The sequence below is a fragment of the Mus caroli genome, unplaced genomic scaffold (genome assembly GCF_978045245.1).
Source record: "Mus caroli unplaced genomic scaffold, Mus_caroli_1 scaffold_14, whole genome shotgun sequence".
Classification (NCBI taxonomy): Eukaryota; Metazoa; Chordata; class Mammalia; order Rodentia; family Muridae; genus Mus; species Mus caroli.
Window position 1 is genome coordinate 54,884,673 of NW_028227269.1, and position 21,565 is coordinate 54,906,237.

The 21,565-nt window shown below is 42.1% G+C and overlaps 1 protein-coding gene across 2 annotated transcripts in view; it reads right to left on the reverse strand.

The window, feature by feature from the left end:
* Positions 1 to 1,802: 1,802 nt before the first annotated feature.
* The window catches only part of Slc25a21 (solute carrier family 25 member 21), a 490,501-nt gene continuing 470,738 nt past the window's right edge, over positions 1,803 to 21,565 (reverse strand). For both annotated transcript variants that reach the window (XM_021179180.3, XM_085830388.1), the window contains 3 exons: positions 6,889 to 7,070; positions 5,988 to 6,040; positions 1,803 to 2,499 (listed from right to left, as the gene is read on the reverse strand). In XM_021179180.3, coding sequence (XP_021034839.1) covers positions 2,438 to 2,499; positions 5,988 to 6,040; positions 6,889 to 7,070 — 297 coding nt within the window. In that variant the 3' untranslated portion in view covers positions 1,803 to 2,437. The remainder of the gene's footprint in view (positions 2,500 to 5,987; positions 6,041 to 6,888; positions 7,071 to 21,565) is intronic.

The following is a 21,565-nucleotide window of genomic DNA, read 5'->3' on the forward strand; positions in this document are numbered from 1 at the left end:
TTTTTTTCCTTTGAGACAGGGTTTCTCTGTGTAGCCCTGGCTGTCCTGGAACTCACTCTGTAGACAAGGCTGGCCTCGAACTCAGAAATCTGCCTGCCTCTGCCTCCCGAGTGCTGGGATTAAAGGCGTGCGCCACCACTGCCCAACTAGGTGATATGCAGTTGTGTTCAAGGAACTAGGTCCCCCACACATCCCCCCCCCAACCCCCCTGGAAACAGCGTAGAGAGTTGTCTTATGAGATTTCTTATAGAGGGCTTTATGCTGCATTTATTTTTAAAGCAACCAACACTCGTTGCTACAAAGAGGATTATAACTTTAGGAGAAGAGTAAGCAGAAGGAGCCAGAACTGATAAACTCTCAGGGCCATAGAAGCCCTTTGATGTTGTAAAACTCCCCACTGACAATTGGCATTCCCATGTGGTGAGAAGACAGGCTGTAACCAAATAGCATTAAGATCCAATCCAATATTTTGGTGGGGACTTTCAAATCATGCAGTACAGAAACTTGCCTGCTACCCAGAAAATCTGACTTAAGGCACAGAATTATTCTATATCTAATTGGTTTTTAGGTGACTATTTGGGATGTTGCAAAATAGCAATTGCTTGTATGGAAACATAACTGATAATGTTATTTTCCTTATCTAAGTTAAGAGGGCTTATTGTTATTTATATTTTTCTGGTTTTTGTATTTTAAGAAATTAATATTAACGGTGTCAGAGTTTTCTTTTTCATTCTCGCTCCTCTCTCCAGGTCTCTAATTGATAATGGTAAATCCACAGGGAACAATTTTAAAAGACAATGGAAAACGGTGTTGGCAATTCATAGCCACTTCTGACTGAAGCCACATTAACAACCAAGAACAAGAACACAGTGAGGTAGGGCCTGCTAGATCTGCAAGCCTGTTGCTGTTAACACCAGCCTCCTCCTGACATTAGCTCCTCCTCAGAGGGGAACATTTTCTAAGTTGGCACATGCACTCTTCAGAATTCCTTTTTTGCCCTGTTGTGTGCCTTTAGCTCTCCTGCAGAGGACTCTAGTGTGTATCACCTTCCAGGACAGAAAATAGCCATGCAACACAGACCCACTCTTCCGGCTCCTGGCTCTCTGTGCTTTAATGACCCACATATTGAATATTGGGCGGAAATACAAATGAAAAAGAAAAAAAAAATCATGTTGGGAAAGATGTACAGCAGAAGGCTCTGTATGTATATAGCATATGTCAAAAGCCTTTTATTTTTATACTTCAGATGCTCTAAGTTAATAAATACAAATAATTACCATGTCATCTTCACTGTTTATTTTCAAAATGTTTTGGTGGTGAGATTGCCTCTAGCAGAAATACCCCACAGGAGTAGTTAAGAACAGGCGTCATCTAAAACATGTTGCGATCTTTTTCTTTTCGTGACCATAGCTACTGGAGAAGCCTCATTATGCACTGCAGACATAAGAATAAGCTTTGGGTAGATCAAGACAAAAAAAAAACCCTATCTTTTCTTTTCTTTTTCCAGAGTGCATATTAGTGCAAGAGTGCTTGGAAATGCTAAAGAATGTGTTTTCACTTTTGAAACGTTTGCCACTTAGTGTAGACACGTTAATATTCTAAATAGTCTTATATGTCAAAAGTGTGACTTAAACCTAAGAATCTGGAGATAGTTTTATTTCCCTACGTCCTTTTTAAAGATGGGTGTTTGGAGGCAAGTTCAGGCAACAGAGAAGCCCCCCCACCCCAAAAAAATTTAGTAACAAATCTTGTTTTCTTTTTTTTAAAGATTTATTTATTTATTACATGTAAGTACACTGTAGCTGTCTTCAGATACTCCAGAAGAGGGCGCCAGATCTCGTTACGGATGGTTGTGAGCCACCATGTGGTTGCTGGGATTAGAACTCTGGACCTTCAGAAGAGCAGTCGGGTGCTCTTAACCACTGAGCCATCTCACCAGCCCCAAATCTTGTTTTCAAAATGAACTATGTTAAAGAAGTTTAATATAATATCATGTATTCTATTTTTAATAAAAATTTTCAAATAGCATGATTTTAAAATACTTAAGTCACCATGTGAAGTATAAAATACATTTAGAGAAATAGAGCCTGAGGGTGTATTAATTACTAAAGAAAACCAATAGATTCACATTTTAACTCAGCACTCACAAAATTAAACATTCTTACAAGGCTGTTTCCGTGTGTTTACATTTTTCTTACTTCTCTTTTAAAATATAACGAATGGAAAAGTAAATCCTTATAAAATATATTTAAATTTTGACTTGTGTTATGTATATGGCCCAAACTACCATGTCAATTTGTCTAAAAATTGATAAAACACTGGAACAGGCTTTGCTCCTGAGCACGCTGTCTTCCCCTCTTAACGGGTGTGTCTAGCTTATCTTCTTTTCCTGGGGATGCAGAGCTGTTATGTCAAGAGGAATGCGCTTCTCAGTCCGTCACCAGTTTTCCTGCAGCCATGCATAGGTGTATTCATACACCAGCAGCATCACCCCACCGCCTGGAACAGAAGAGAGCTACAGCTCATCACAGTCCTGGGAAGGGTTGTGGACACTGCTCCCCCCAGCCCAACCCTGTGCCACCAAGTCTCAGGGGGCCTTACTGGGGAGACTGGGGACTTTCAGAATCATCAGTGACTCTGATACACAGATAGAAAACGATTATGGAAAATTCTCAGGGCAAAATCAAGACCATCTTGAGTCTCCAAATACATTTTTCCCTCTGAGTTTTTGCAACTTTCATCATTTCTCATCAGATTCTTTTTCAAGAACTTTCAATTGAAAAAAAGTAAATAAATAAAGACATATTTAGTCAAAAAAAAGGCATGGGACTTTTCTGCAAATGAAAATGTTCAGATTCCTCACATCTAGGCAATAGATTTCTCTTTGCCAGACATAATTGGCATCATCTTTGGGTGTATTCAAGAAAGAATTCTCCAAGATCATGATTTGACAGCTGAGTTTGGCTTTTAAACTGGATTGTGCTGTTTGGAAGTTACTTTCTGAATATTTAAAAACTCTTGTTTAGGAAAAGGAAGTTGAAAGCTAAGATTATTCTACATATCTGCCTCAAATATACAGCTTGAACTTGGAAATTTGGAAGTAGAGTTGGGTGGCATGGGACTGCCCTTATCACTGATGAGAATATTGTATAACTGGCTGTGACATGGCTGGCTGTCAACATAAACAGGAATATGATTCAGGAGAATAAGCACAGAGGATATAGGATACATGCACACTGGGGCAAGCCATCTGCCTAGCTCTCCCTGTGTTCTACCTGATAGAGCAAACAGGATGTGTCTCGTAACTTAGAATGGCCTAACTGTGTGAGAGAAAAAGAAAGTAACAAACCTAAATGTGAACAAATACTCCGAGCATGACTGAAAACAGGCTTGGCTGTGTGAGTAGAAGGTTGATTTCTCTTGGAAAAAAAAGGATCTTGATCTGGATCTTAGCTATTTTGCACACACTGACATATGATTTTGGGGAAAAAAAATCTACCGGCTGCACATGTTTATATAACCATAAACCAAAGATAATTATCTGCCTGTAATTTTCATTTTTAACCCATGAAGATACTCTAATAAACTCCCATCAGCTGATACAGCTTTCTTGGAATTCTAAAACTACAAACAAGAAAACAAACAAGCAGCAGCCCCACAGACAGTTGTTAATGTCTATGTGATCATGAAATTTACTTTTACTAACTGCTTACAATATAAAGTAGACACACACACACACACACACACACACACGTACACACATGTACCCACTCCCCAACCCCAGAGAGGGAGAGAGAGAGAGAGAGAGAGGGAGAGGGAGAGGGAGAGGGAGAGGGGGAGAGGGAGAGAGCGAGAGAGAGAGAGAGAGAGAGAGAGAGAGAGAGAGAGAGAAAGAGAGAGAGAGAGATTGATTCACAGAGAGACAGATGAGAGCAGAGACAGAGAGAGACAAAGAGCCACACATAGATAGATAGATAGATAGATAGATAGATAGATAGATAGATAGATAGATAGATAGATAGACTAGTTTTCAGTCTAGTGAGATCTAGAGCAGAAATCAAGCTGGACTCTTTTGCAGGTGGCATCTCATTGTTGGCTATGTAGGGCTGCTAAGGAACTTAAAAAACAAGATGAAATGTTTCTCTAGGATGAAGGATGCTCCCTTCCCCCACCTGCCTGCTTTCTTTTCTTCCTCTTTCCTCCCTCCACTCTCTTTAGTCCCCTCTCTTCCGTCCTTCTTCCTTTCCTTCTTTACTTGTGGCATTGGGGACTAAACTCATTGACTGTTAGCTCTATGTTCTACCCATGATCTAGCTGACCTCCACTCTGTGTATCTTAACTTTAGTTTTTGAATTTTATTTTAGATCCCCGCCCCACACACCCCTTTGCCCACTGAGCCATCTCCTTGGCTTCCATTTTCTTTTATACTATCTTCTTTTTTTCTAGCTTAACTTTGATTGGTGTTAACTCAAAGTCCTACCTTTCTCCTCTTACTTACTCCCTAGGACTTGCACTTTTGAAATGCAGGAGAGGCCAGGGGCTTGCTTTAGGCCCTTTACAATCTGGTTGAGGCTGGACGGTAACACAGCGACACTTTTTGTTGCACGAGACACCGGAGCAACTTAGAATAGCTCACACAGAAGCATTTAAAAAAAAAAAACCCGAGTAGACACGTGGAAGCCTCTTACAGAACTTGGGGGCAGATTATTTAAGAGTTCTGGTTCAAGGTTCCAATCAGTTACCATTTTAGCTACATTCTCCCTACTCTTTTGAGAAGGTGGTTTCGGGCTTGGTCCTGTGATGCTCCATTAACACTAGGCCTACTCTCCAGTCTTGACTGTCTGGTGAGGGAAAAGTACACTATTCCTGATGTTTTATTCCTGCATTGGCTTTGACACGTGGGCTGATGATTAAGTGGAGGCAGGCTTAGATCTCACGTACGAAGAGAAAATCCATGTTTAAAGGCTCTCAGAGGCTGGGGTAATAGATGGAGATGCGCGGGGGTGATTTTTTGAATACACAAAAGTGTGAACTGTTCTCCAGCTTCGTTTTCTACACTCCCTTAGCTACGGTGGGAACACAGGCTAGTTTTCCAGATTTAGATGCGACTGTAAACATCTATGTGTGAGCCCGGGGGTACATCAGTGTTAAAATTGAGGAATGGCAAAGAGAGAAGAGAGTGCCCTAGAGAAGATTACCAGGATGTCTAAGGATGGGCACATGATCTGGTTTTAAAAAAACCAGATGTGTGGTCTAGAACATATGTTCATACTTAATCATAGGGTGGCTTGTAATCCATAGCTATTTGCCCAGGCGGTTGAGTCTCCAGCCGCTATTTTCTTATCTATTTACATAGAGGCAGCTGCCTCTCCCTGTGGAGGGTGACAGGCTTTTTTTTTTTTTTTTCTCCTCCCTCTGTCTCCTGTCCTCAGATAGGTCCCCCAAGCCAGGATTTTCCATTACTAAACTGAGGGAGGCTGGGATAAGTGAGCAGCCTTGAACAGCTTCACTCCACAGAAGTGACTGGGAATGAAGCTCAGGGACCCGTTGATGCTCAGGGAAGTAATTTCTCTTCCTTTTATCTGTTGGAAATGAAGGGGAGGCAGAAGCGAGACTGGCGCCCAAGGGAGAGTTTTATCAACTCGTTTCTCTGTGAAATCTTCCACTTAGCCAGAAGCTATTGTGTATACTTGTGAGTTTACCCTGGCTTCAGTATGTGTGGACCTTTTCCTATTGACTTAAGCTTGGCATTAGCTCTCATTGGCTTACAGCAAAGCCACAGATAGCATTTATGAACAAAGGTGGAGTGTTTCTGATGGATGCTTGCAGTATCTTGAACAGGTGATATCCTCAACGTTTCCTTCCCTCCCTGTGTGGTAAACTCCTGTGGTGTTTCAGATCTACACAGGGAACAGTAGAGACGCCAGGACAGTAGAGACGCCAGGACAGTAGAGGAGGAAGGACATAAATAGTGAGGTCATTGTTACCTGGTCCAAGCCTCATCACCTTAGGGACCAGGCCTTTGTATAAGGCTAAAATCCTGTAACAGAAAAAAGAAAGCATTTCTTATTCTGGAAATCGGTAGTATCTCTCCATTTGCCAAGAAACCGCTTGAAATGACCCCCCCCCCAACCTAACAGTATCTGGCTCGGTATTTGCTGTGCCAAATTGAATGAAGGACAGAGTTAATCACTCTTTATTACAGGCTGTGTTGGTCTTGTCCAATCAGAAATTTGACTTTCATCAGTGAGATGGTTCTTGCTTTCAAGACAGCTGTGTATATGGGCAAAATGACTTTTGTAATTGAATTTAAAAGACCACAAGCCAAGTCTTCACATTAGGAAATATGATGCAGTTTAGATCAAAATAATAAAGTATCACTTGTTTACTGGAGAATATTGGTGGAAAAGGGAGGGAGAGAAGAGACAGAAACTAAAACTTAGGAAAAAAGATCAGAAAAAGGCAAAGACTTAAAAGTTTAAGAATCCAGATTTTAGAATGCTCATATTTAATTCTCTTAGGAGGACATAATTAAGACAATATTTTGATTAGATTTTTAGTCGGAAGACAAGTATTCCGCCTGCATGCCAATAGGACATATACAATAACATCATGCTAAACATGCTAAAGAGTTTATTTGAGCATTCTCAGGCAAATACTCAGCATATTATATAGTCGTGCCTCTCTGCACGATCAGGCTGGTGGGAGGACACTGCCAATGTCTCATTATTGTGTGGCCTTGCAAAACTTGTCATTTGTTCCACAGACTTCCTTAGACATAAGGCCAGCCTCTGAAGGCTTACTGGCTCTCATCAAAACAGACAAATGTGAGAGAGCAGTTTAACAATCCTTGACCCTTGCATACTTATTAAAGCAAGGATCTGTTACCCTTCTTCCCGGTAGATCATCTCCATTGTTTTGAAGCAGCTACGGTACTTGATCTCTCCAGGAACTGGCTGGGGCCCTTGGATCCGACTCTTCGCAACATCAAAGGGGATGTTAAACACTGAGCCCATTGTCCCTGAGACAAAACCAATCCCAAATTTTCTCAAAAACTCCAAGGTTGGATCCTAAAAGAAAAGAATAAAACAACAGAAGGGGAAGTGGAAGCTCTTAAATTGGTTAAACACTGTAAAGTGAGAAGTATGTGAGCAGAGAGAGCATCGCCCGCCCGCCCCATTGCCCCATCGCCCCATAGCCCTCGCCCGCCCGGCACCCTCCTGTTATTCCAGCCGCGCACATTAGGATTTCCTAGGCTGGAACTTGTTTTCTTGACAATCCCATTGGCTATGTTTTTACACATGGTCTAAATTGCTGAAGTACACATTTCCTCACACAGGATTTATAAACACAGTTCATAAAGAAAGACTGGTACGGCATATGGGGATGATTTGTATAATTGGGCTTCACAATGTACTTAGTATTACTGTATCAAAACAGGAGAAATCCAAGCACACTATTAGCTAATTGGCCAGAATATTTTACAAATGACAGCAACTTCCACCATGAAGCCTACTAAAACGCTCATGTGTGCGGACCCCGAATGTTAAATTAAATCAAGGCTACCCCTGGTCTGCTGCTAGTCCCCTCCAGATTTTTTGCATTTATTTTCACGTGTAGCTTGATCCACTGTACTGAGAAGTGCTAGCTTCCTGTTATTAACAAACCGACTTGGGGTGGCTGCAAAACAGCCTGTGACATTCTGTGCATTAGAAACAGTAGTAAGTCACTGGGCTAATTGGCTCAAGAATTTACAACCCATTGTTCCTGAATCTTACTCTTCCTTCATGGAAGGGAAGAAAAGGGGTCAGGAAGGAATGGAAGAGAGAGAGAGAGAGAGAGAGAGAGAGAGAGAGAGAGAGAGAGAGAGAGAGAGAGAGAAAGGAGGAGAAGAAGAAAGAGAAAGAGAAGGAAGAAGAGAAGGAAACTCCTTTTTTTTTTTTCCCCATGTGAGTTGGTGGGACTTGACTTTCCAATCCTCCTTGCCCTGCTTTCTGACATCAAAGGATTTAATTAGATCTTACATGGGAGTCACTTTTCTTGGGTCTATTTTTGTGGCCAGAGAACTTGCATTACTCTTTGTTATAATGAATTTGCTGGGAAGTTCTCATTATGTTTGCAGCCTTCGTTTTTGTCCTGAAAGGACGCTGTATCAGATACTATGAGTGGCTGACCCTGACAGCCACCCCACGCCACCTTCCTCTGACTCTTGTAATCCATATTTCAGAGTCATTGTCACCCTGGAGCCACAGGTCCTGCGATTACATCTTTTCTTTTTCTTTCTAATCTAGCAGAAGTAAAGTGCGTATGTTTGTGAATATCCATTCTTGGATAAGAAAATGGCGGTGGTGAGGGATGGGAATGGATACGTTCTTACTTATATCGGGGTCTGAGCACTATGTGATTCTAGCTTCCATGGGAGAAGAAATATTTCTGTAGGGCCCTAAATTCTCAACTAAACCAGGGGTCACAATCACTGAAGTGCCTGTGAGGTTAAATATAAAAAGCAAGAGCAAGGGATTAGGTAATACTGTTTGGATGTGGGCCATACAGGTGCCAGGGGTTTTAAAGGGATTTAAAAATCAACAGGGTGTTTCTGCAGGAGAAACAATGCTGGGACCTCGAACGGCTGAGCTGTGTTTAAATAATTCTCCATCCCTAGTCTTTCCCTTTTACAAGGAGAGAAGAATGCCTTGATGCTGCCCTGCATTGCTATACAGAAGCACCTGAGCTCCTGAGGGGGCAAAGTTAGCACCTGCTCAAGTTGTCTGAGCAAGGATGAGTCATTAAACCCCTTAGAGCACAGTGCACGGGGTGGGGGTGGGGGGTCCTTGACGGCTACATCATTCATGCACTCGATGGTGCATGCCCAGTGTTCTGAGTGCTATGTAAGACTGGCAGAAAGCAGAGTGCTAGAGTGAACCATGCTTTCTTTCTTAAACAAATATTATATATTTGCTAGTCTATACATGTGTGTTCACTCATGCCATGGCAAGTATGTGGGGGTCAGAAAACAGTTTTCAGGAGTTAGTTCTTCTGCCGTGTAGGTTCTAGGTATGGAACTCAGGGAGACAGGGTTAGGGGCAAGTCCTGGCCATCTTGGCAGCTTCATGAACCATGTTTTCTTTAAACATAAAACATCCTGTAAACAAATGCTCTCCTAGTGTCCCTGTGACTAAGCTGAAATCCCCTCCCCCGCCTTTTTTTTTCCTATTCAGGATGATGGCAGAAACGATGATCTGTATGCACAGCTGGATGGGAGGGTCAGGGGACCTCATCAAACATCCAGTCCTTCCTATCTCTTGATCTATTTGTCAAGGACTGGGGGAGAGGGAGGGGAGGGAGGGGTTGGACGTTAATCTACCACACCAAGAGAAGCACTCTGTGCATGAGACACTGTTGGAGTCTGAGACCGTGCAGACCTCCATGCCAGCATTGTGCTTGCTGGCACAAATACTGCCAAACCCTTGTCCCCAGCATGATGGAAAGACCCCATGGTAGCTCCTAAACACAGCTGTGAAGTCTGGATCCCACTTCAGACCTATCTTAACTTCCCAGATCAGCTTTCTTCCTCTGTGGGAAGAAGACTGAAGATGGTTTTATGTGGGGCTCAGCAGGTACAGGCTCTTGTTTAGACTCAAACCTGGCAACTTGAGTTGGAAACCTGAATGTTACAAGGTGGTAGGTAGGACAGAACTGACCCTTGATTATTGTTTTTTGACCTTTACACACATGCCTGCGAGACACTGACACACACACACACACACACACTCCAAATGAATGAATGAATGAATGAATGAGATATTAAGACCCATGTTGGAAACCAGTAAATTTAGTGCTCTTAATAGGCAAAATGGAGAGGGGTGTCAGTCACTACGCTTGTGGGTATTAATGTTCTTGTGGTATGGCCAAAATAATATCTCTTATCAACTGGTCTCTGAATCCACGGCCAGTCTGTTCTTTGGCCTTCATAATCTGTTTTGTGCTAGAATCCAGTTAGGGCTGGTGGACCACAGTCAGCCAACACTCTCACCTTGGCTCCCATGCCCTCACTACACCACCATGTGCAAGCAAGTTTGGGATCTTTACATCAGAAATTTTTCTTCTGTAAATCCCAGATACTGTCTTAACCACAACCCTCAGTCTGACCATCTTATGTCTGGTTTCTTTTGCACATAGCTATCTTTCACAGCAGGTTGTGAGTCCACAAGGTCCTGAACTATGCATTACAACTCTTTTGCCTTGTCTGTCCACACCTGTGCTTGTACACAAAATAAATAAACAAGTAAATGTAATTTAAAAAGTGGGAGGATTGTTGTAACTAGAACTCTAAAGAATGAAAAGAGAGAAAGGGAGAAAGGCAAGGAAAGAGGATGGTGGAGAGAAAAGAAGCAGGGAGGGAGGGATTGGGGCAGGGAGGATGAATGAGTCCTCCCGGAGACAAGAAAGTTTCACTTGCACTGCGGTTGTGGTCAAAGAAGGCATCTATCCTATCAACGCCAAGCCTTACAGTCTGGTACTCTCTTTGTGGCTAGGTGACAGCACTTCTCTCCAAGGCTGTTCTCAGGGTTATAGATGCTGCCTGCCCAGGGTTATGGATGGTACAGATACAGCCCTCAGCAGTACAACACTGCTGAACCCATATGGACTGCTGCTGTAACGGACAGCCCGCTTGTATTCTCAGGACTTTGGAGGGTTGGGGCAAGGACAGTGATGATGAAGAATGAAGCCCAACCTTAGTCTTTGAATGTGGTCATTGCTTCATACCTATGGAGTGACATGTTCTCCATTTTCTCAAAGTGGTGAGATTCCCTGTAAGATAGGTGTAAGGCAGGGAGAGCATGCATTGTACTTGTTATCTAACAGGCAAGTAGAGGCATCCCAGGGAAAAGATTCTATGGGCTATTACTTTGCACTGGGTGCTCACAGTCATCTGTAAGATGGAACACAGGGCCCCCAATGGAGAAGCTAGAGAAACCACTCAAGGAGCTGAAGGGGTATGCAACCCTATAAGTGGAACAACAATATGAACTAACCAGTACCCCCAGAGCTCATACCTCTAGCTGCATATGTAGCAGAAGATGGCCTAGTTGGCCATCACTGGGAAGAGAGGCCCCTTGGTATTGCAAACTTTATATGCCCCAATACAGGGAATGCCAGGGCCAAGAAGCAGGAGTGGGTAGGTAGGGGAGCAGGGCGGAGGGAGGGTATAGGGAACTTTCGGGATAGCATTTGAAATGTATATAAAGAAAATATCTAATAAAAATAATTTTAAAAAAGTTTTATACACAGATTTAAAAAAAGTGATCCTTTTGCCTTTACCTTCTATGTGCTGGGATTAATGGCATGTGCTGCCACTGCCAGGCAAAATAAGGAGTTCTTAATTTAGGAACTTGGGAGAGAGAGGGAAGTAAGCAGCACAGAAGTCTGCTCCACTGACCTCAGGTGAGCTCTGGGCGATGCGGGTGGAGAGGAGCAGTGGCCATGCTGAAGCAAGTGCTCATGGGTAAGGAAAGCCAAGCTGAATGGAGCTGCCTTGACTCAGCAGCAGAGATGAGCTTGGGTGGTAGCCTCTGTGCAGACCTTTACTAATTAAGTCTTCAGCTTCTTTTGCAAGATCCTGGGCGCCCACCCAAGGATGTATGTAGCTCAATAAATCCAGAGCAGGATGGAGTGTGTGCATGGCCAGTCATCCACGCAATGCGATCAGATGAGCAGAGTGCAGAAGGAAACATGTGACAGGGAAAGGGAAATCACTCCTGGAGTTTACGTGTTGAAATCCGTGATACAGAATCTAGCTCTTGCTTCTTAAAAGCTTGGCCACTGTGGAGTCAGTGAAGGAACATCGTTCTTGCCAATCACCATGTTTTAGCTAAAAGGATGGTCCATTATGTCTCCTCGTACCTGGATTTTCAGTTGCATTCATTTATTTCAAGGACTGGAGTAAAAGGAAGATGATCAGATACTCACTGTGTGGCAGGCACTGTGATTTCTATGTATTAAATCCTCATAACATTCCTGAGCAGGTGAGATTTCTGAGTCTTATGGAAAGTTCCTTAATTTCCTAACTGGATATAAACTTGAATGAGCCCAAAGGGGTCTATTATGGAAAAATGATAAGTTCAATGTATTGAGGATCCTTGAGACTGCCATGCCTAGCCAGCAATTGTAGAGACAGGTGTACTTGCATCTCTAGATGTACCCAAGTCAACATCCACAGACATTATTTCTCAGACCAAGGAAAAGCTTTAGAAGGAGAAAGTAAAATCCCAGAGTCTATGAAAATCTGAGGGACTTTTACTGAATTCAGTGTCGGCTGCTTAACACAGTCATGAGAGCATGGAACTATGTAAGTAAATACTCATGTGGTGGTAGAGTTAATTCTTTCTTCTTTTTAAAATTTGTCTGTTTTGGTTTTCTATCTGTTGTTTGTTTGTGTTTCACTATTTGAGAGAGAGGGGGAGGGAAAGGGAGAGAGAGTGGGAGAGGGAGAGGGGAAGAGAGAGAGAGACAGAGAGAGAGAGAGAGAGAGAGAGAGAGAGAGAGAGAGAGAGAGAGAAGAACTTGAAGTTGTGTGGGTAGACCATGGGGTAGGAGGATCTGGGAGAAATAAAAGGAAGGAAAATAATGCAATCAAAATATCCATATGAAAAAAAATTTAAGCAAAATAATGTCTAACAGGATTCCATAATTTGTCACTAATTAGGAAACTTTTCCTGTATGTTGTCTTCCTCTTCCTCCTCTCTCTTCTTTTTCCTTTTCTTCCTTTTCCTTCTTCTTTTTAAATTTTACTTTTGAAGCTTCCTTTTTCTTTATATTCTTTCTTTTTGTTTTTTCTTTTGTTTTTGTTTTTGTTTTTTTTTTGAGACAATTTTTCTCTGCATTACCTTGACTGTCCTGGAACTGTATTTGTAGACCAAGCTAGCCTCACTCAGAGATCTGCCTGCCTCCTCTTCTGCCTCCCAAGTGCCAGGATTAAAAGTATGGACCACCACTGCCTGGCACTTACGAAAATTCCACAAAAGGAGTCATCAGAAGTGTGATCTATGACCCAAATGCACTTAATGATCAAAATGCTACATATTTGTTATTAATGAAAACATCTAATTCACACTGTACAGTCATCAGCTAAAGACACACCAGCAGTCTAAGGCAATGGTACTGGAGGTTATTATGAGACTGTCTTGATGAAGAGTCATCCCCTTATCCTTTACCTTCTGTGGCTTGGGCTCTGATGCCTTTTGTAGTAACTGACCTGCTGGCTGCTAGCTTGGTAAACAAAAAACCGCTGTCCATCTCACAGACCTTTGTGATTAGGTTCTGGTGGCTTTAAGATGACATTCCACAAAGAGTCCAGAAGGAGGGGTTGAAGAAGATGGGAGAGTGGTTTTTTTTTAACTAGTGAGGACTGGTGGTTTGGGAAATCGCAGGACGTCTGCTATTGAGGAGAGCACAGCAATGCAGCTTTCCTATTTTTTTTTTTCTTTTTCTTTTTTGTCTTTACCGAGACAGGGTTTCTCTGTGTAGCCTGAGCTGTCCTGAAACTCACTCTGAAGACCAGGCTGGCCTCGAACTCAGAAATCTGCCTGTCTCTGCCTCCCAAGTGTTGGGATTAAAGGTGTGCACCACCTCCGCCCGGCTTGCAGCTTTACATTTAAGGGGACTCAGGACATCAATCTGAATACTGAAAGTTTGTCTGAGAATCTTCCCACCTATGTCAGCTCAACCTACATTTTCTCTCTTCCTCCCAGTTACCACCCTTTAGTTTCTCCTGGTAACGCATCAAGCAAAGATGAGAACTCACATGACCTGTGAGTATATGCACTTCTCTGAAGAACTTGATTTTTTTTATTTGGTTTAGAAGCATATTACTGTGGAGGGCTGAGATGTGCTATGACAAAGGCTTTCATTTCCTTGAGGCTGAAGCCAAAGGCATTATAAACATTCAGTCATAGGACCTGAAAAGATCAAGATTGTACTGACCTGGACACTTCTGTTTTTTTTTTTAATTTTTAATATTTTTTATTACGTATTTTTCTCAATTACATTTCCAATGCTATCCCAAAAGTCCCCCATACCCTCCCCCCCACTTCCCTACCCACCCATTCCCATTGTTTTTTGGCCCTGGCATTCCCCTGTACTGGGGCATATAAAGTTTGCAAGTCCAATGGGCCTCTCTTTCCAGTGATGGCCAACTAGGCCATCTTTTGATACATATGCAGCTAGAGTCAAGAGCTCCGGGGTACTGGTTAGTTCATAATGTTGTTCCACCTATAGGGTTGCGGATCCCTTTAGCTCTTTAGGTACTTTCTCTAGCTCTTCCATTGGGAGCCCTGTGATCCATCCACTAGCTGACTGTGAGCATCCACTTCTGTGTTTGCTAGGCCCCGGTGTAGTCTCACAAGAGACAGCTATATCTGGGTCCTTTCAGCAAAATCTTGCTAGTGTATGCAATGGTGTCAGCGTTTGGAAGCTGATTATGGGATGGATCCCTGGATATGGCAGTCTCTAGATGGTCCATCCTTTCGTCACAGTTCCAAAGTTTGTCTCTGTAACTCCTTCCATGGGTGTTTTGTTCCCAATTCTAAGAAGGGGCACAGTGTCCACACTTTGGTCTTCATTCTTCTTGAGTTTCATGCGTTTAGCAAATTGTATCTTTTATCTTCGGTATCCTAAGTTTTGGGCTAATATCCACTTATCAGTGAGTACATATTGTGTGAGTTCCTTTGTGATTGTGTTACCTCACTCAGGATGATGCCCTCCAGGTCCATCCATTTGGCTAGGAATTTCATAAATTCATTCTTTTTAATAGCTGAGTAGTACTCCATTGTGTAAATGTACCACATTTTCTGTATCCATTCCTCTGTTGAGGGGCATCTGGGTTCTTTCCAGCTTCTGGCTATTATTAATAAGGCTGCTATGAACATAGTGGAACATGTGGACCTGGACACTTCTTCCCTGTTAAATAGCTTTCATGGTATTGGGAAGTGCTGTTATACAATGCTACAGGAGAAAAATAACCAACAGCTTTACCTGTTCTATCAAGATCCAATAACAACTGACCTAGCAAGATATGACAATTATGATGCAGAAATGGCATCGATGTTATAGACCTGCTCAACCATTTTATAACTGGATTTAAAACCAACTGTCAGCATGCAACTCAGGCCTGATACCACTAGATAGGGGTGGAGGTGGGGAGCAAAGCACAGCAAAGAAACAAACAAAAAACATGGCCAGTTAGTCAGAGGCCTGAGCAGAGAACCTAATGCTATTATTCTGCTAAAGTAATAAACTTCTCCAAAAATTCATATTGTTATACCTATAGATTTGTGTAGATGGAGATCACTACAGAGCTGGTCACTGTATAGAGAATAAGAGACTATGGAGTGATAGGCTAAATGGAACATTTACATCATGTCCCTCCCCATAAAGTCCAGGGAAAAATTGTTAAAGAAGGAGCAGAAAGATTGTAAGAGCTGGAAGTTGTGTATGACTGCGACATAACACATTTCCTCCACACAACAGCACATTCTATGTGCTATGACATAACATATTGACTCAACACAATTACACATACAGACTCATAATGGTTATGACTGCTCGCTCACACAAGACCAAGATCAAGGCCGCTGAAAGCCCAGCATGGATGGAATTCTACCCATACTGAGGAGCTACTGGCAACTGATTGCTTCTGCGAGAGGGAGAGTCAGTCTTCTTTAGAGATGTGGCTCTTGAGAGGCTGCCCGTGCTCCAGTAGATGCTATACACCCAAGGACACACAGCACCAAGTGGACTCAATGGGTTAAAAAATTATACCAAAGTCTTATCAAAGAAGCTTCCCTTTGTAGCAGATGGAGACCATTACAAAAAAAAAATCACAACTGGTCAAAATGCGATGATTAACTGATTGAGGGTGACAAGTCCCAATGGATACATCTAAAACATGACTCCGAAGGTTCAGAGAAAATCATGGAGGAAGGGTCAGACATACTGTAAAAACCAGAGGGCCATGATGTTTGCTGTAAGACTGTTGCCTTCTGAAATGACACAGAAGCTTCACTCCTGATACCTCAACAACATGTCTGCCGAAAAAAGACCTGTACAATGATGCTGACAATATCCAAGATAAGCTGGAAGGAGGGAATCTTACATAGGACATAGGGCCCTGCCCTTGGACAAAGAACTCTAGGCAACTAGTAACTGCTGAAAGAGAGGGTATTAGTCGTTCTCAGGGATGAACCAGCAATAGGTTATCCAATACTGAATGGTCTGTCCTGAGCCCACAGACACATCTGCAACACTAAACAGACTGAACAGGTTGCTATTTATATATTTATGCTTATATAGATATAACAATATAAGTACAAGAAAAAAATAAACTTGAGAGGGATTGAGGGAGGGCATGAGAGAAGTTAAAGGGAGGGTGACGTGGGGATTGGAGGCAGGAAAGAGAGGCAGAAAGTGATGTAATTATATTTTAATAAAGCAAAAAATAAGCACAGGAAGTTTGGAGGGAAAAGTAGTATGGTGATAGGGGAGGGTTTGTGGAGAGCAAAATGAAGCTGTATTTGATAAAAACATCATTATATGCATGGACAAAGATTTCAAAACAATAATATGATACGTATTCAGAGTTGGTCATCTCAAAATTATAGCAGTGTTTAACTCTGAAACAGGCAATGTTTCACCTTGGATGCACCTTATAGTGGAAAGAGACAGACCAGACAGAGAACCACACCACTAGATTTATTACAGATAATTCCAACAAAGAAGACTCAAGGGCTTGTGTACCCACACATTTGAAGAGATATACAAAAAAAAAAAAAAAAAAGACTAACAGCATGAGTGTAGACCTTTGATTGCCCGCATTCATTCTAGTAGAAGTTTGTAGAGATGGGCACTGGACTCTTTGGGGTATCTTCATTGGAACCTTTTAAGGGAAAAGGATATACCATGTCACACCCCTCATCAGATATACCAGGCCTGGCCCAGCGTAGATGTTTAACCAGGGCTTTAGCTCTCCTATGAGAAGACACAATAGACAAAGGAGCCACGGGTTCAGAAGCAAATCACTAGGAGGTACCTATACACACTGGTTAAGCACCTGGTCATGACCACAAGGCAAATAACAGCAGCTCATCATTGCTGTCCCCACAGCTGGCAGTGGTGGCCATGGAAATGATGTGGTGTGTTGAAATCACAGTTGCCTCCTGGTGACTGAATGAGGAGCAGCCTGTGTGAGGGTGAACTGTTTTTCTTTCTTTTTATAGAAGGAATTTGTATTATAGATGTTGGTCTCAATGGGTCCATGTCAACGAGGGGTGGTTAGTGTTCCATAAACCCTTTCTTTCTGTCTAACCTGGGCTCCCTTTGTAGTTGGTGTTCCATATACCCGTCCATTCTGTCTAACCTCGGCTCCCCTCTGTTGCTTTGTTCACAAACTTTTGACAAAAGCATTTTTTTCTTCTGATATCATCCAATCATACTGTTTTGTCCTCAGTGGAAAAAAAAATCTGTTATTGAAGCTTAATTAAAAAAATACAGTTGTTTCCACTTGACAGCTATCAGAAGAATCTATTAGAGTGTTTGTTTTCTCTTCATGTGAGATAATTTGGGGGAAACGCTAGCTCCCCGCTCCACAAAAGGTCACTAAACTAGAATGAGATGGTTTAATTGATAAGCATTCTTTAAGGAATGTGGAGTATTCCCAAGATTCTATCCTTGCAGGGCTCTGGCTTTTGGAATGAAATCAAAGTCTTGTTACGAGTGCTGCATCTAAATGTAGCTGTTCAGAAAATAGCCATGAAAATTCCTTCCCCCGACAAAGCTATCTGCTCTTTAAAGTATTCCGAAATGTAAAATAATTTTCAAGGCCTTAGCCACTTAGCTCAAGTTATAAAATGTACAAAATGTCAAAATGATTTATGATTTAAGCATAACAGGTATCACTTGATTGCTTTGTGTAAGTTTCATATACAATATGTTCTTTGTAATTACGTGTTACCCATACATTTACATGGTTAGCTAATACCTTCAGAGAGCTAAATAAGTCTTTGGGTATTATCATACAAAATAGAAGCCAGTGTTTACACTTGGAAGCCAGTTGGGTTTTTATATTTTGGCATGCTCTGTCTGTTCGTTACCTCAATGTAAACACCGACTTCTAGGAAAACTAGCCAACCAGAAGTCCCAAGACAAAATTCTGAAGGTTGTGGCATCAAGGCAGGGGCCTGGCTGAGATGATTTGCTAGGCAGATGATCAAGCAGAAGGCTTTGGGTTGGATCTGCCTTGAGATTCCACTTCTGTATCTTTGTTCATGCAAACTTCCCACACTTGCTTAGGTAACATATGTTGATAGAGCCACTGATCAAAACATTTAAGAGGAATAAATTATCTTACACCTACATCTCTAGAATGTCCCAGTCCAGGTTGCAGTTGCTGCCTCTGCTTCTCTCCACACCAGCAGCCCTCAAGCTCTGTCTCTCCCCAGGGCCCTCACTCTCCTGCTTTAGAGCAGAAACACCGTGTTTGCTCTGTTTGCCTCATGCTCTTTGCCTTGGCATGGCTAATTCTCATCGTGACTGCAAGCCTGCACATTGTTACTGAAGTCGGGCCTCTCTCCCTCCTTACCCTACTTCACCATGCATTGAGATTAGAGAGCTCGTCAGGTTTCCCCAGCTTTCTAGCCATCTTCATGACACTTACTGCAATGGAGAAGACTCAGTTTCTCTTGATAATGGGTTTATTGCCACTTTCTTCCATTAGACTGTAAACCCCACTATCTTCCATTAGACTGTAAACCCCACTAAGGCAGGGGCAGTGGAGATGCTTAGAAAGACTGTGCTTGGTGCATGGTGGATGGCACCACTGATGCTTGTTGAATGCACAGATAGAATGGATCCGCTGGTGACTTAGGTTACTTGTGTTTCATTTACACCCACTTGGGTGGTGCCTGAATGGAAAAAATTTTGTCTGACGTTTATTTAAGAAAGTGTCTGAATCCCTGCCCCTTCCTCTCCGCCTTCCCCCATACTCCCTTCTCCCAACACATACACTCCAGGGAGTCTGTGAAAACTGCCAATGAAAGATACTCTTTTACCACAGCTTCTTGTCACATATCCTGGAATTTCATAGAAACGATGTACTTATAATTTCCCCCAAGTGGTCCATAGAAAGGAGAGTTGTTCTTAATGAAAGTTTAATGTTCCTGCCCTTCCCATTGCTGCATGATTGGAAAGACCGATGACCAAGTGAGGCAGAATCAGAGAAAGGAACTGTCATAAATTAAACCCTACCATCATCTAATTCTATTGAGAGCCCTCTCTTCAAAATACAAACAGCCCAGTGTATGTTCTCCACTCAAACGCAGATGTGTATTTTCCATTCAGCTCAATGTACACCTTAGGGAAAGAAGTAGCTCTCAATCATGCAGCCAACACCACTGAATGTTTCTGCTGATAAACCAAAGGGCGGCTGGCTCTTTCTATGGGGTTTGCAAAAAGAAAGATAATAATAAGAACAAGAAAAGTATTTGCATCCATGGAAGGCAGTCTTCTATGGCTGCTGTATCAGAAGAAAACAAATTTTGCTTGACTTAATGCTGTCTCAAACAATGATAGGGGCAGGCCTCGATGGTTTATTAAGCAAGAAATGTTGAATAGATGAAAAATTGTTCTCTCCAACCCACACATGCAATTTATATCAGGACAGAATTTAACACACAAAAAAACCTCTGTTATTTTTGGCACAATACCTGAAAACATCCTTAGTTGGAAGGCAAACTAAAAAACACAGTTTAGTATTTCTGACAGCTATTATTTTAAAGAGTTGATACCTACTAATATTTTACTTATGAAAGTAGCTGAAGAAAAAGCAGATATAGAAATAGAGAACAAAATCATCAGAGGCCTGGAGTACTTTATCTTAGGATTCTAATTTGTGTGTCACCATAACAAATAGTACACTATGAGGAGCCCCACAGTGGGATGGGAATGGAAGGTTTTTTCTTTTTTACAATGAAAACTTACACCTGTAGCTGTTTGAAAAAAAGGATGTCAGTATTTAAGTTAATGGATATTTGTTTCAAGTGGGCTTTACTATGAGACGTGATAGACTCTTTCTGGGGAGGAAGAATAATTCTTCATGCTGGAATTCTGTTTTATTTCTGCAAGATGTGAATGAGTGCCCCACTAACTGAGTTCTGTGTTAATATCCCAAACGGCCTTTCTGGGTTGCAGCTACTTACTCTACAAACACTAATGCCAGATCCTAAAAAATACCTGACAGAATCCAGCCCAGGGCATCATTTCAAACTGGTGAAGTTCAGTTCTTCCAGGGCTACGTCTATAGTTCTGTGTCTAGAGATTACAAAGTATAGATGTGAAGGCCAGCAGGGGTGTAGAGGCAGTGGCAGGTTTCAGGTAAGAATGATGGTGCACACTCACAGTACTCGGGAGGCAGAGGCAGGTGGATTTCTGAGTTCGAGGCTAGCCTGGTCTACAAAGTGAGTTCCAGGACAGCCAGGGCTATACAGAGAAACCCTGTCTCGGAAAAAACAAAAAAAAAAAAACAAAAAAACCCCCCCCCAAAAAAAACCAAAAACCAAAACAAACAAAAAATATCAAAAAAAATTGAAGAAGAATAATTTTGTTATATAGTCATTATCCTGAGTGAGGTAACCCAATCACAAAAGAACTCAAATGATATGTACTCACTGATAAGTGGATATTAGCCCAGAAACTTAGAATACCCAAGATATAAGTTACAATTTGCAAAACACATGAAACTCAAGAAGAACAAAGACCAAAGTGTGGACACTTGCCCCTTCTTAGAATTGGGAACAAAACAGCCATGGAAGGAGTTACAGAGACAAAGTTTGGAGCTGAGACAAAAGGATGGACCATCTAAAGACTGCCATATCCAGGGATCCATCCCATAATCAGCCTTCAAACGCTGACATCATTGCATACACTAGCAAGATTTTGCTGATAGGACCCTGATATAGCTGTCTCTAGTGAGACTACACCGGGGCCTAGCAAACACATAAGTGGATGCTCACAGTCAGCTATTGGATGGATCACAGGGCCCCCAATGGAGGAGCTAGAGAAAATATCCAAGGAGCTAAAGGGATCTGCAACCCTATAGGTGGAACAACATTATGAACTAACCAGTACCCCGGAGCTCTTGACTCTAGCTGCATATGTATCAAAAGATGGCCTAGTCGGCCATCACTGGAAAGAGAGGCCCATTGGACTTGCAAACTTTATATGCCCCAGTACAGGGGAACGCCAGGGCCAAAAAGTGGGAGTGGGTGGGTCGGGGAGTGGGCGGGGGTATGGGGGACTTTTGGGATAGCATTGGAAATATAAATGAGGAAAATATCTAATTAAAAAAATGAAAAAAAAAAAGAATGAAGAAGAATTTTGTTATATAGTCTGGACATTTTAGCTAGTTTACTTGCTCAAAAATTCATTATTTAAAAATGACTTTAATTGTTTTAAAACACATGCACATGCACACATGCACACACAAGCACACAAGGTTTGTGCAGGTATGAGAGGA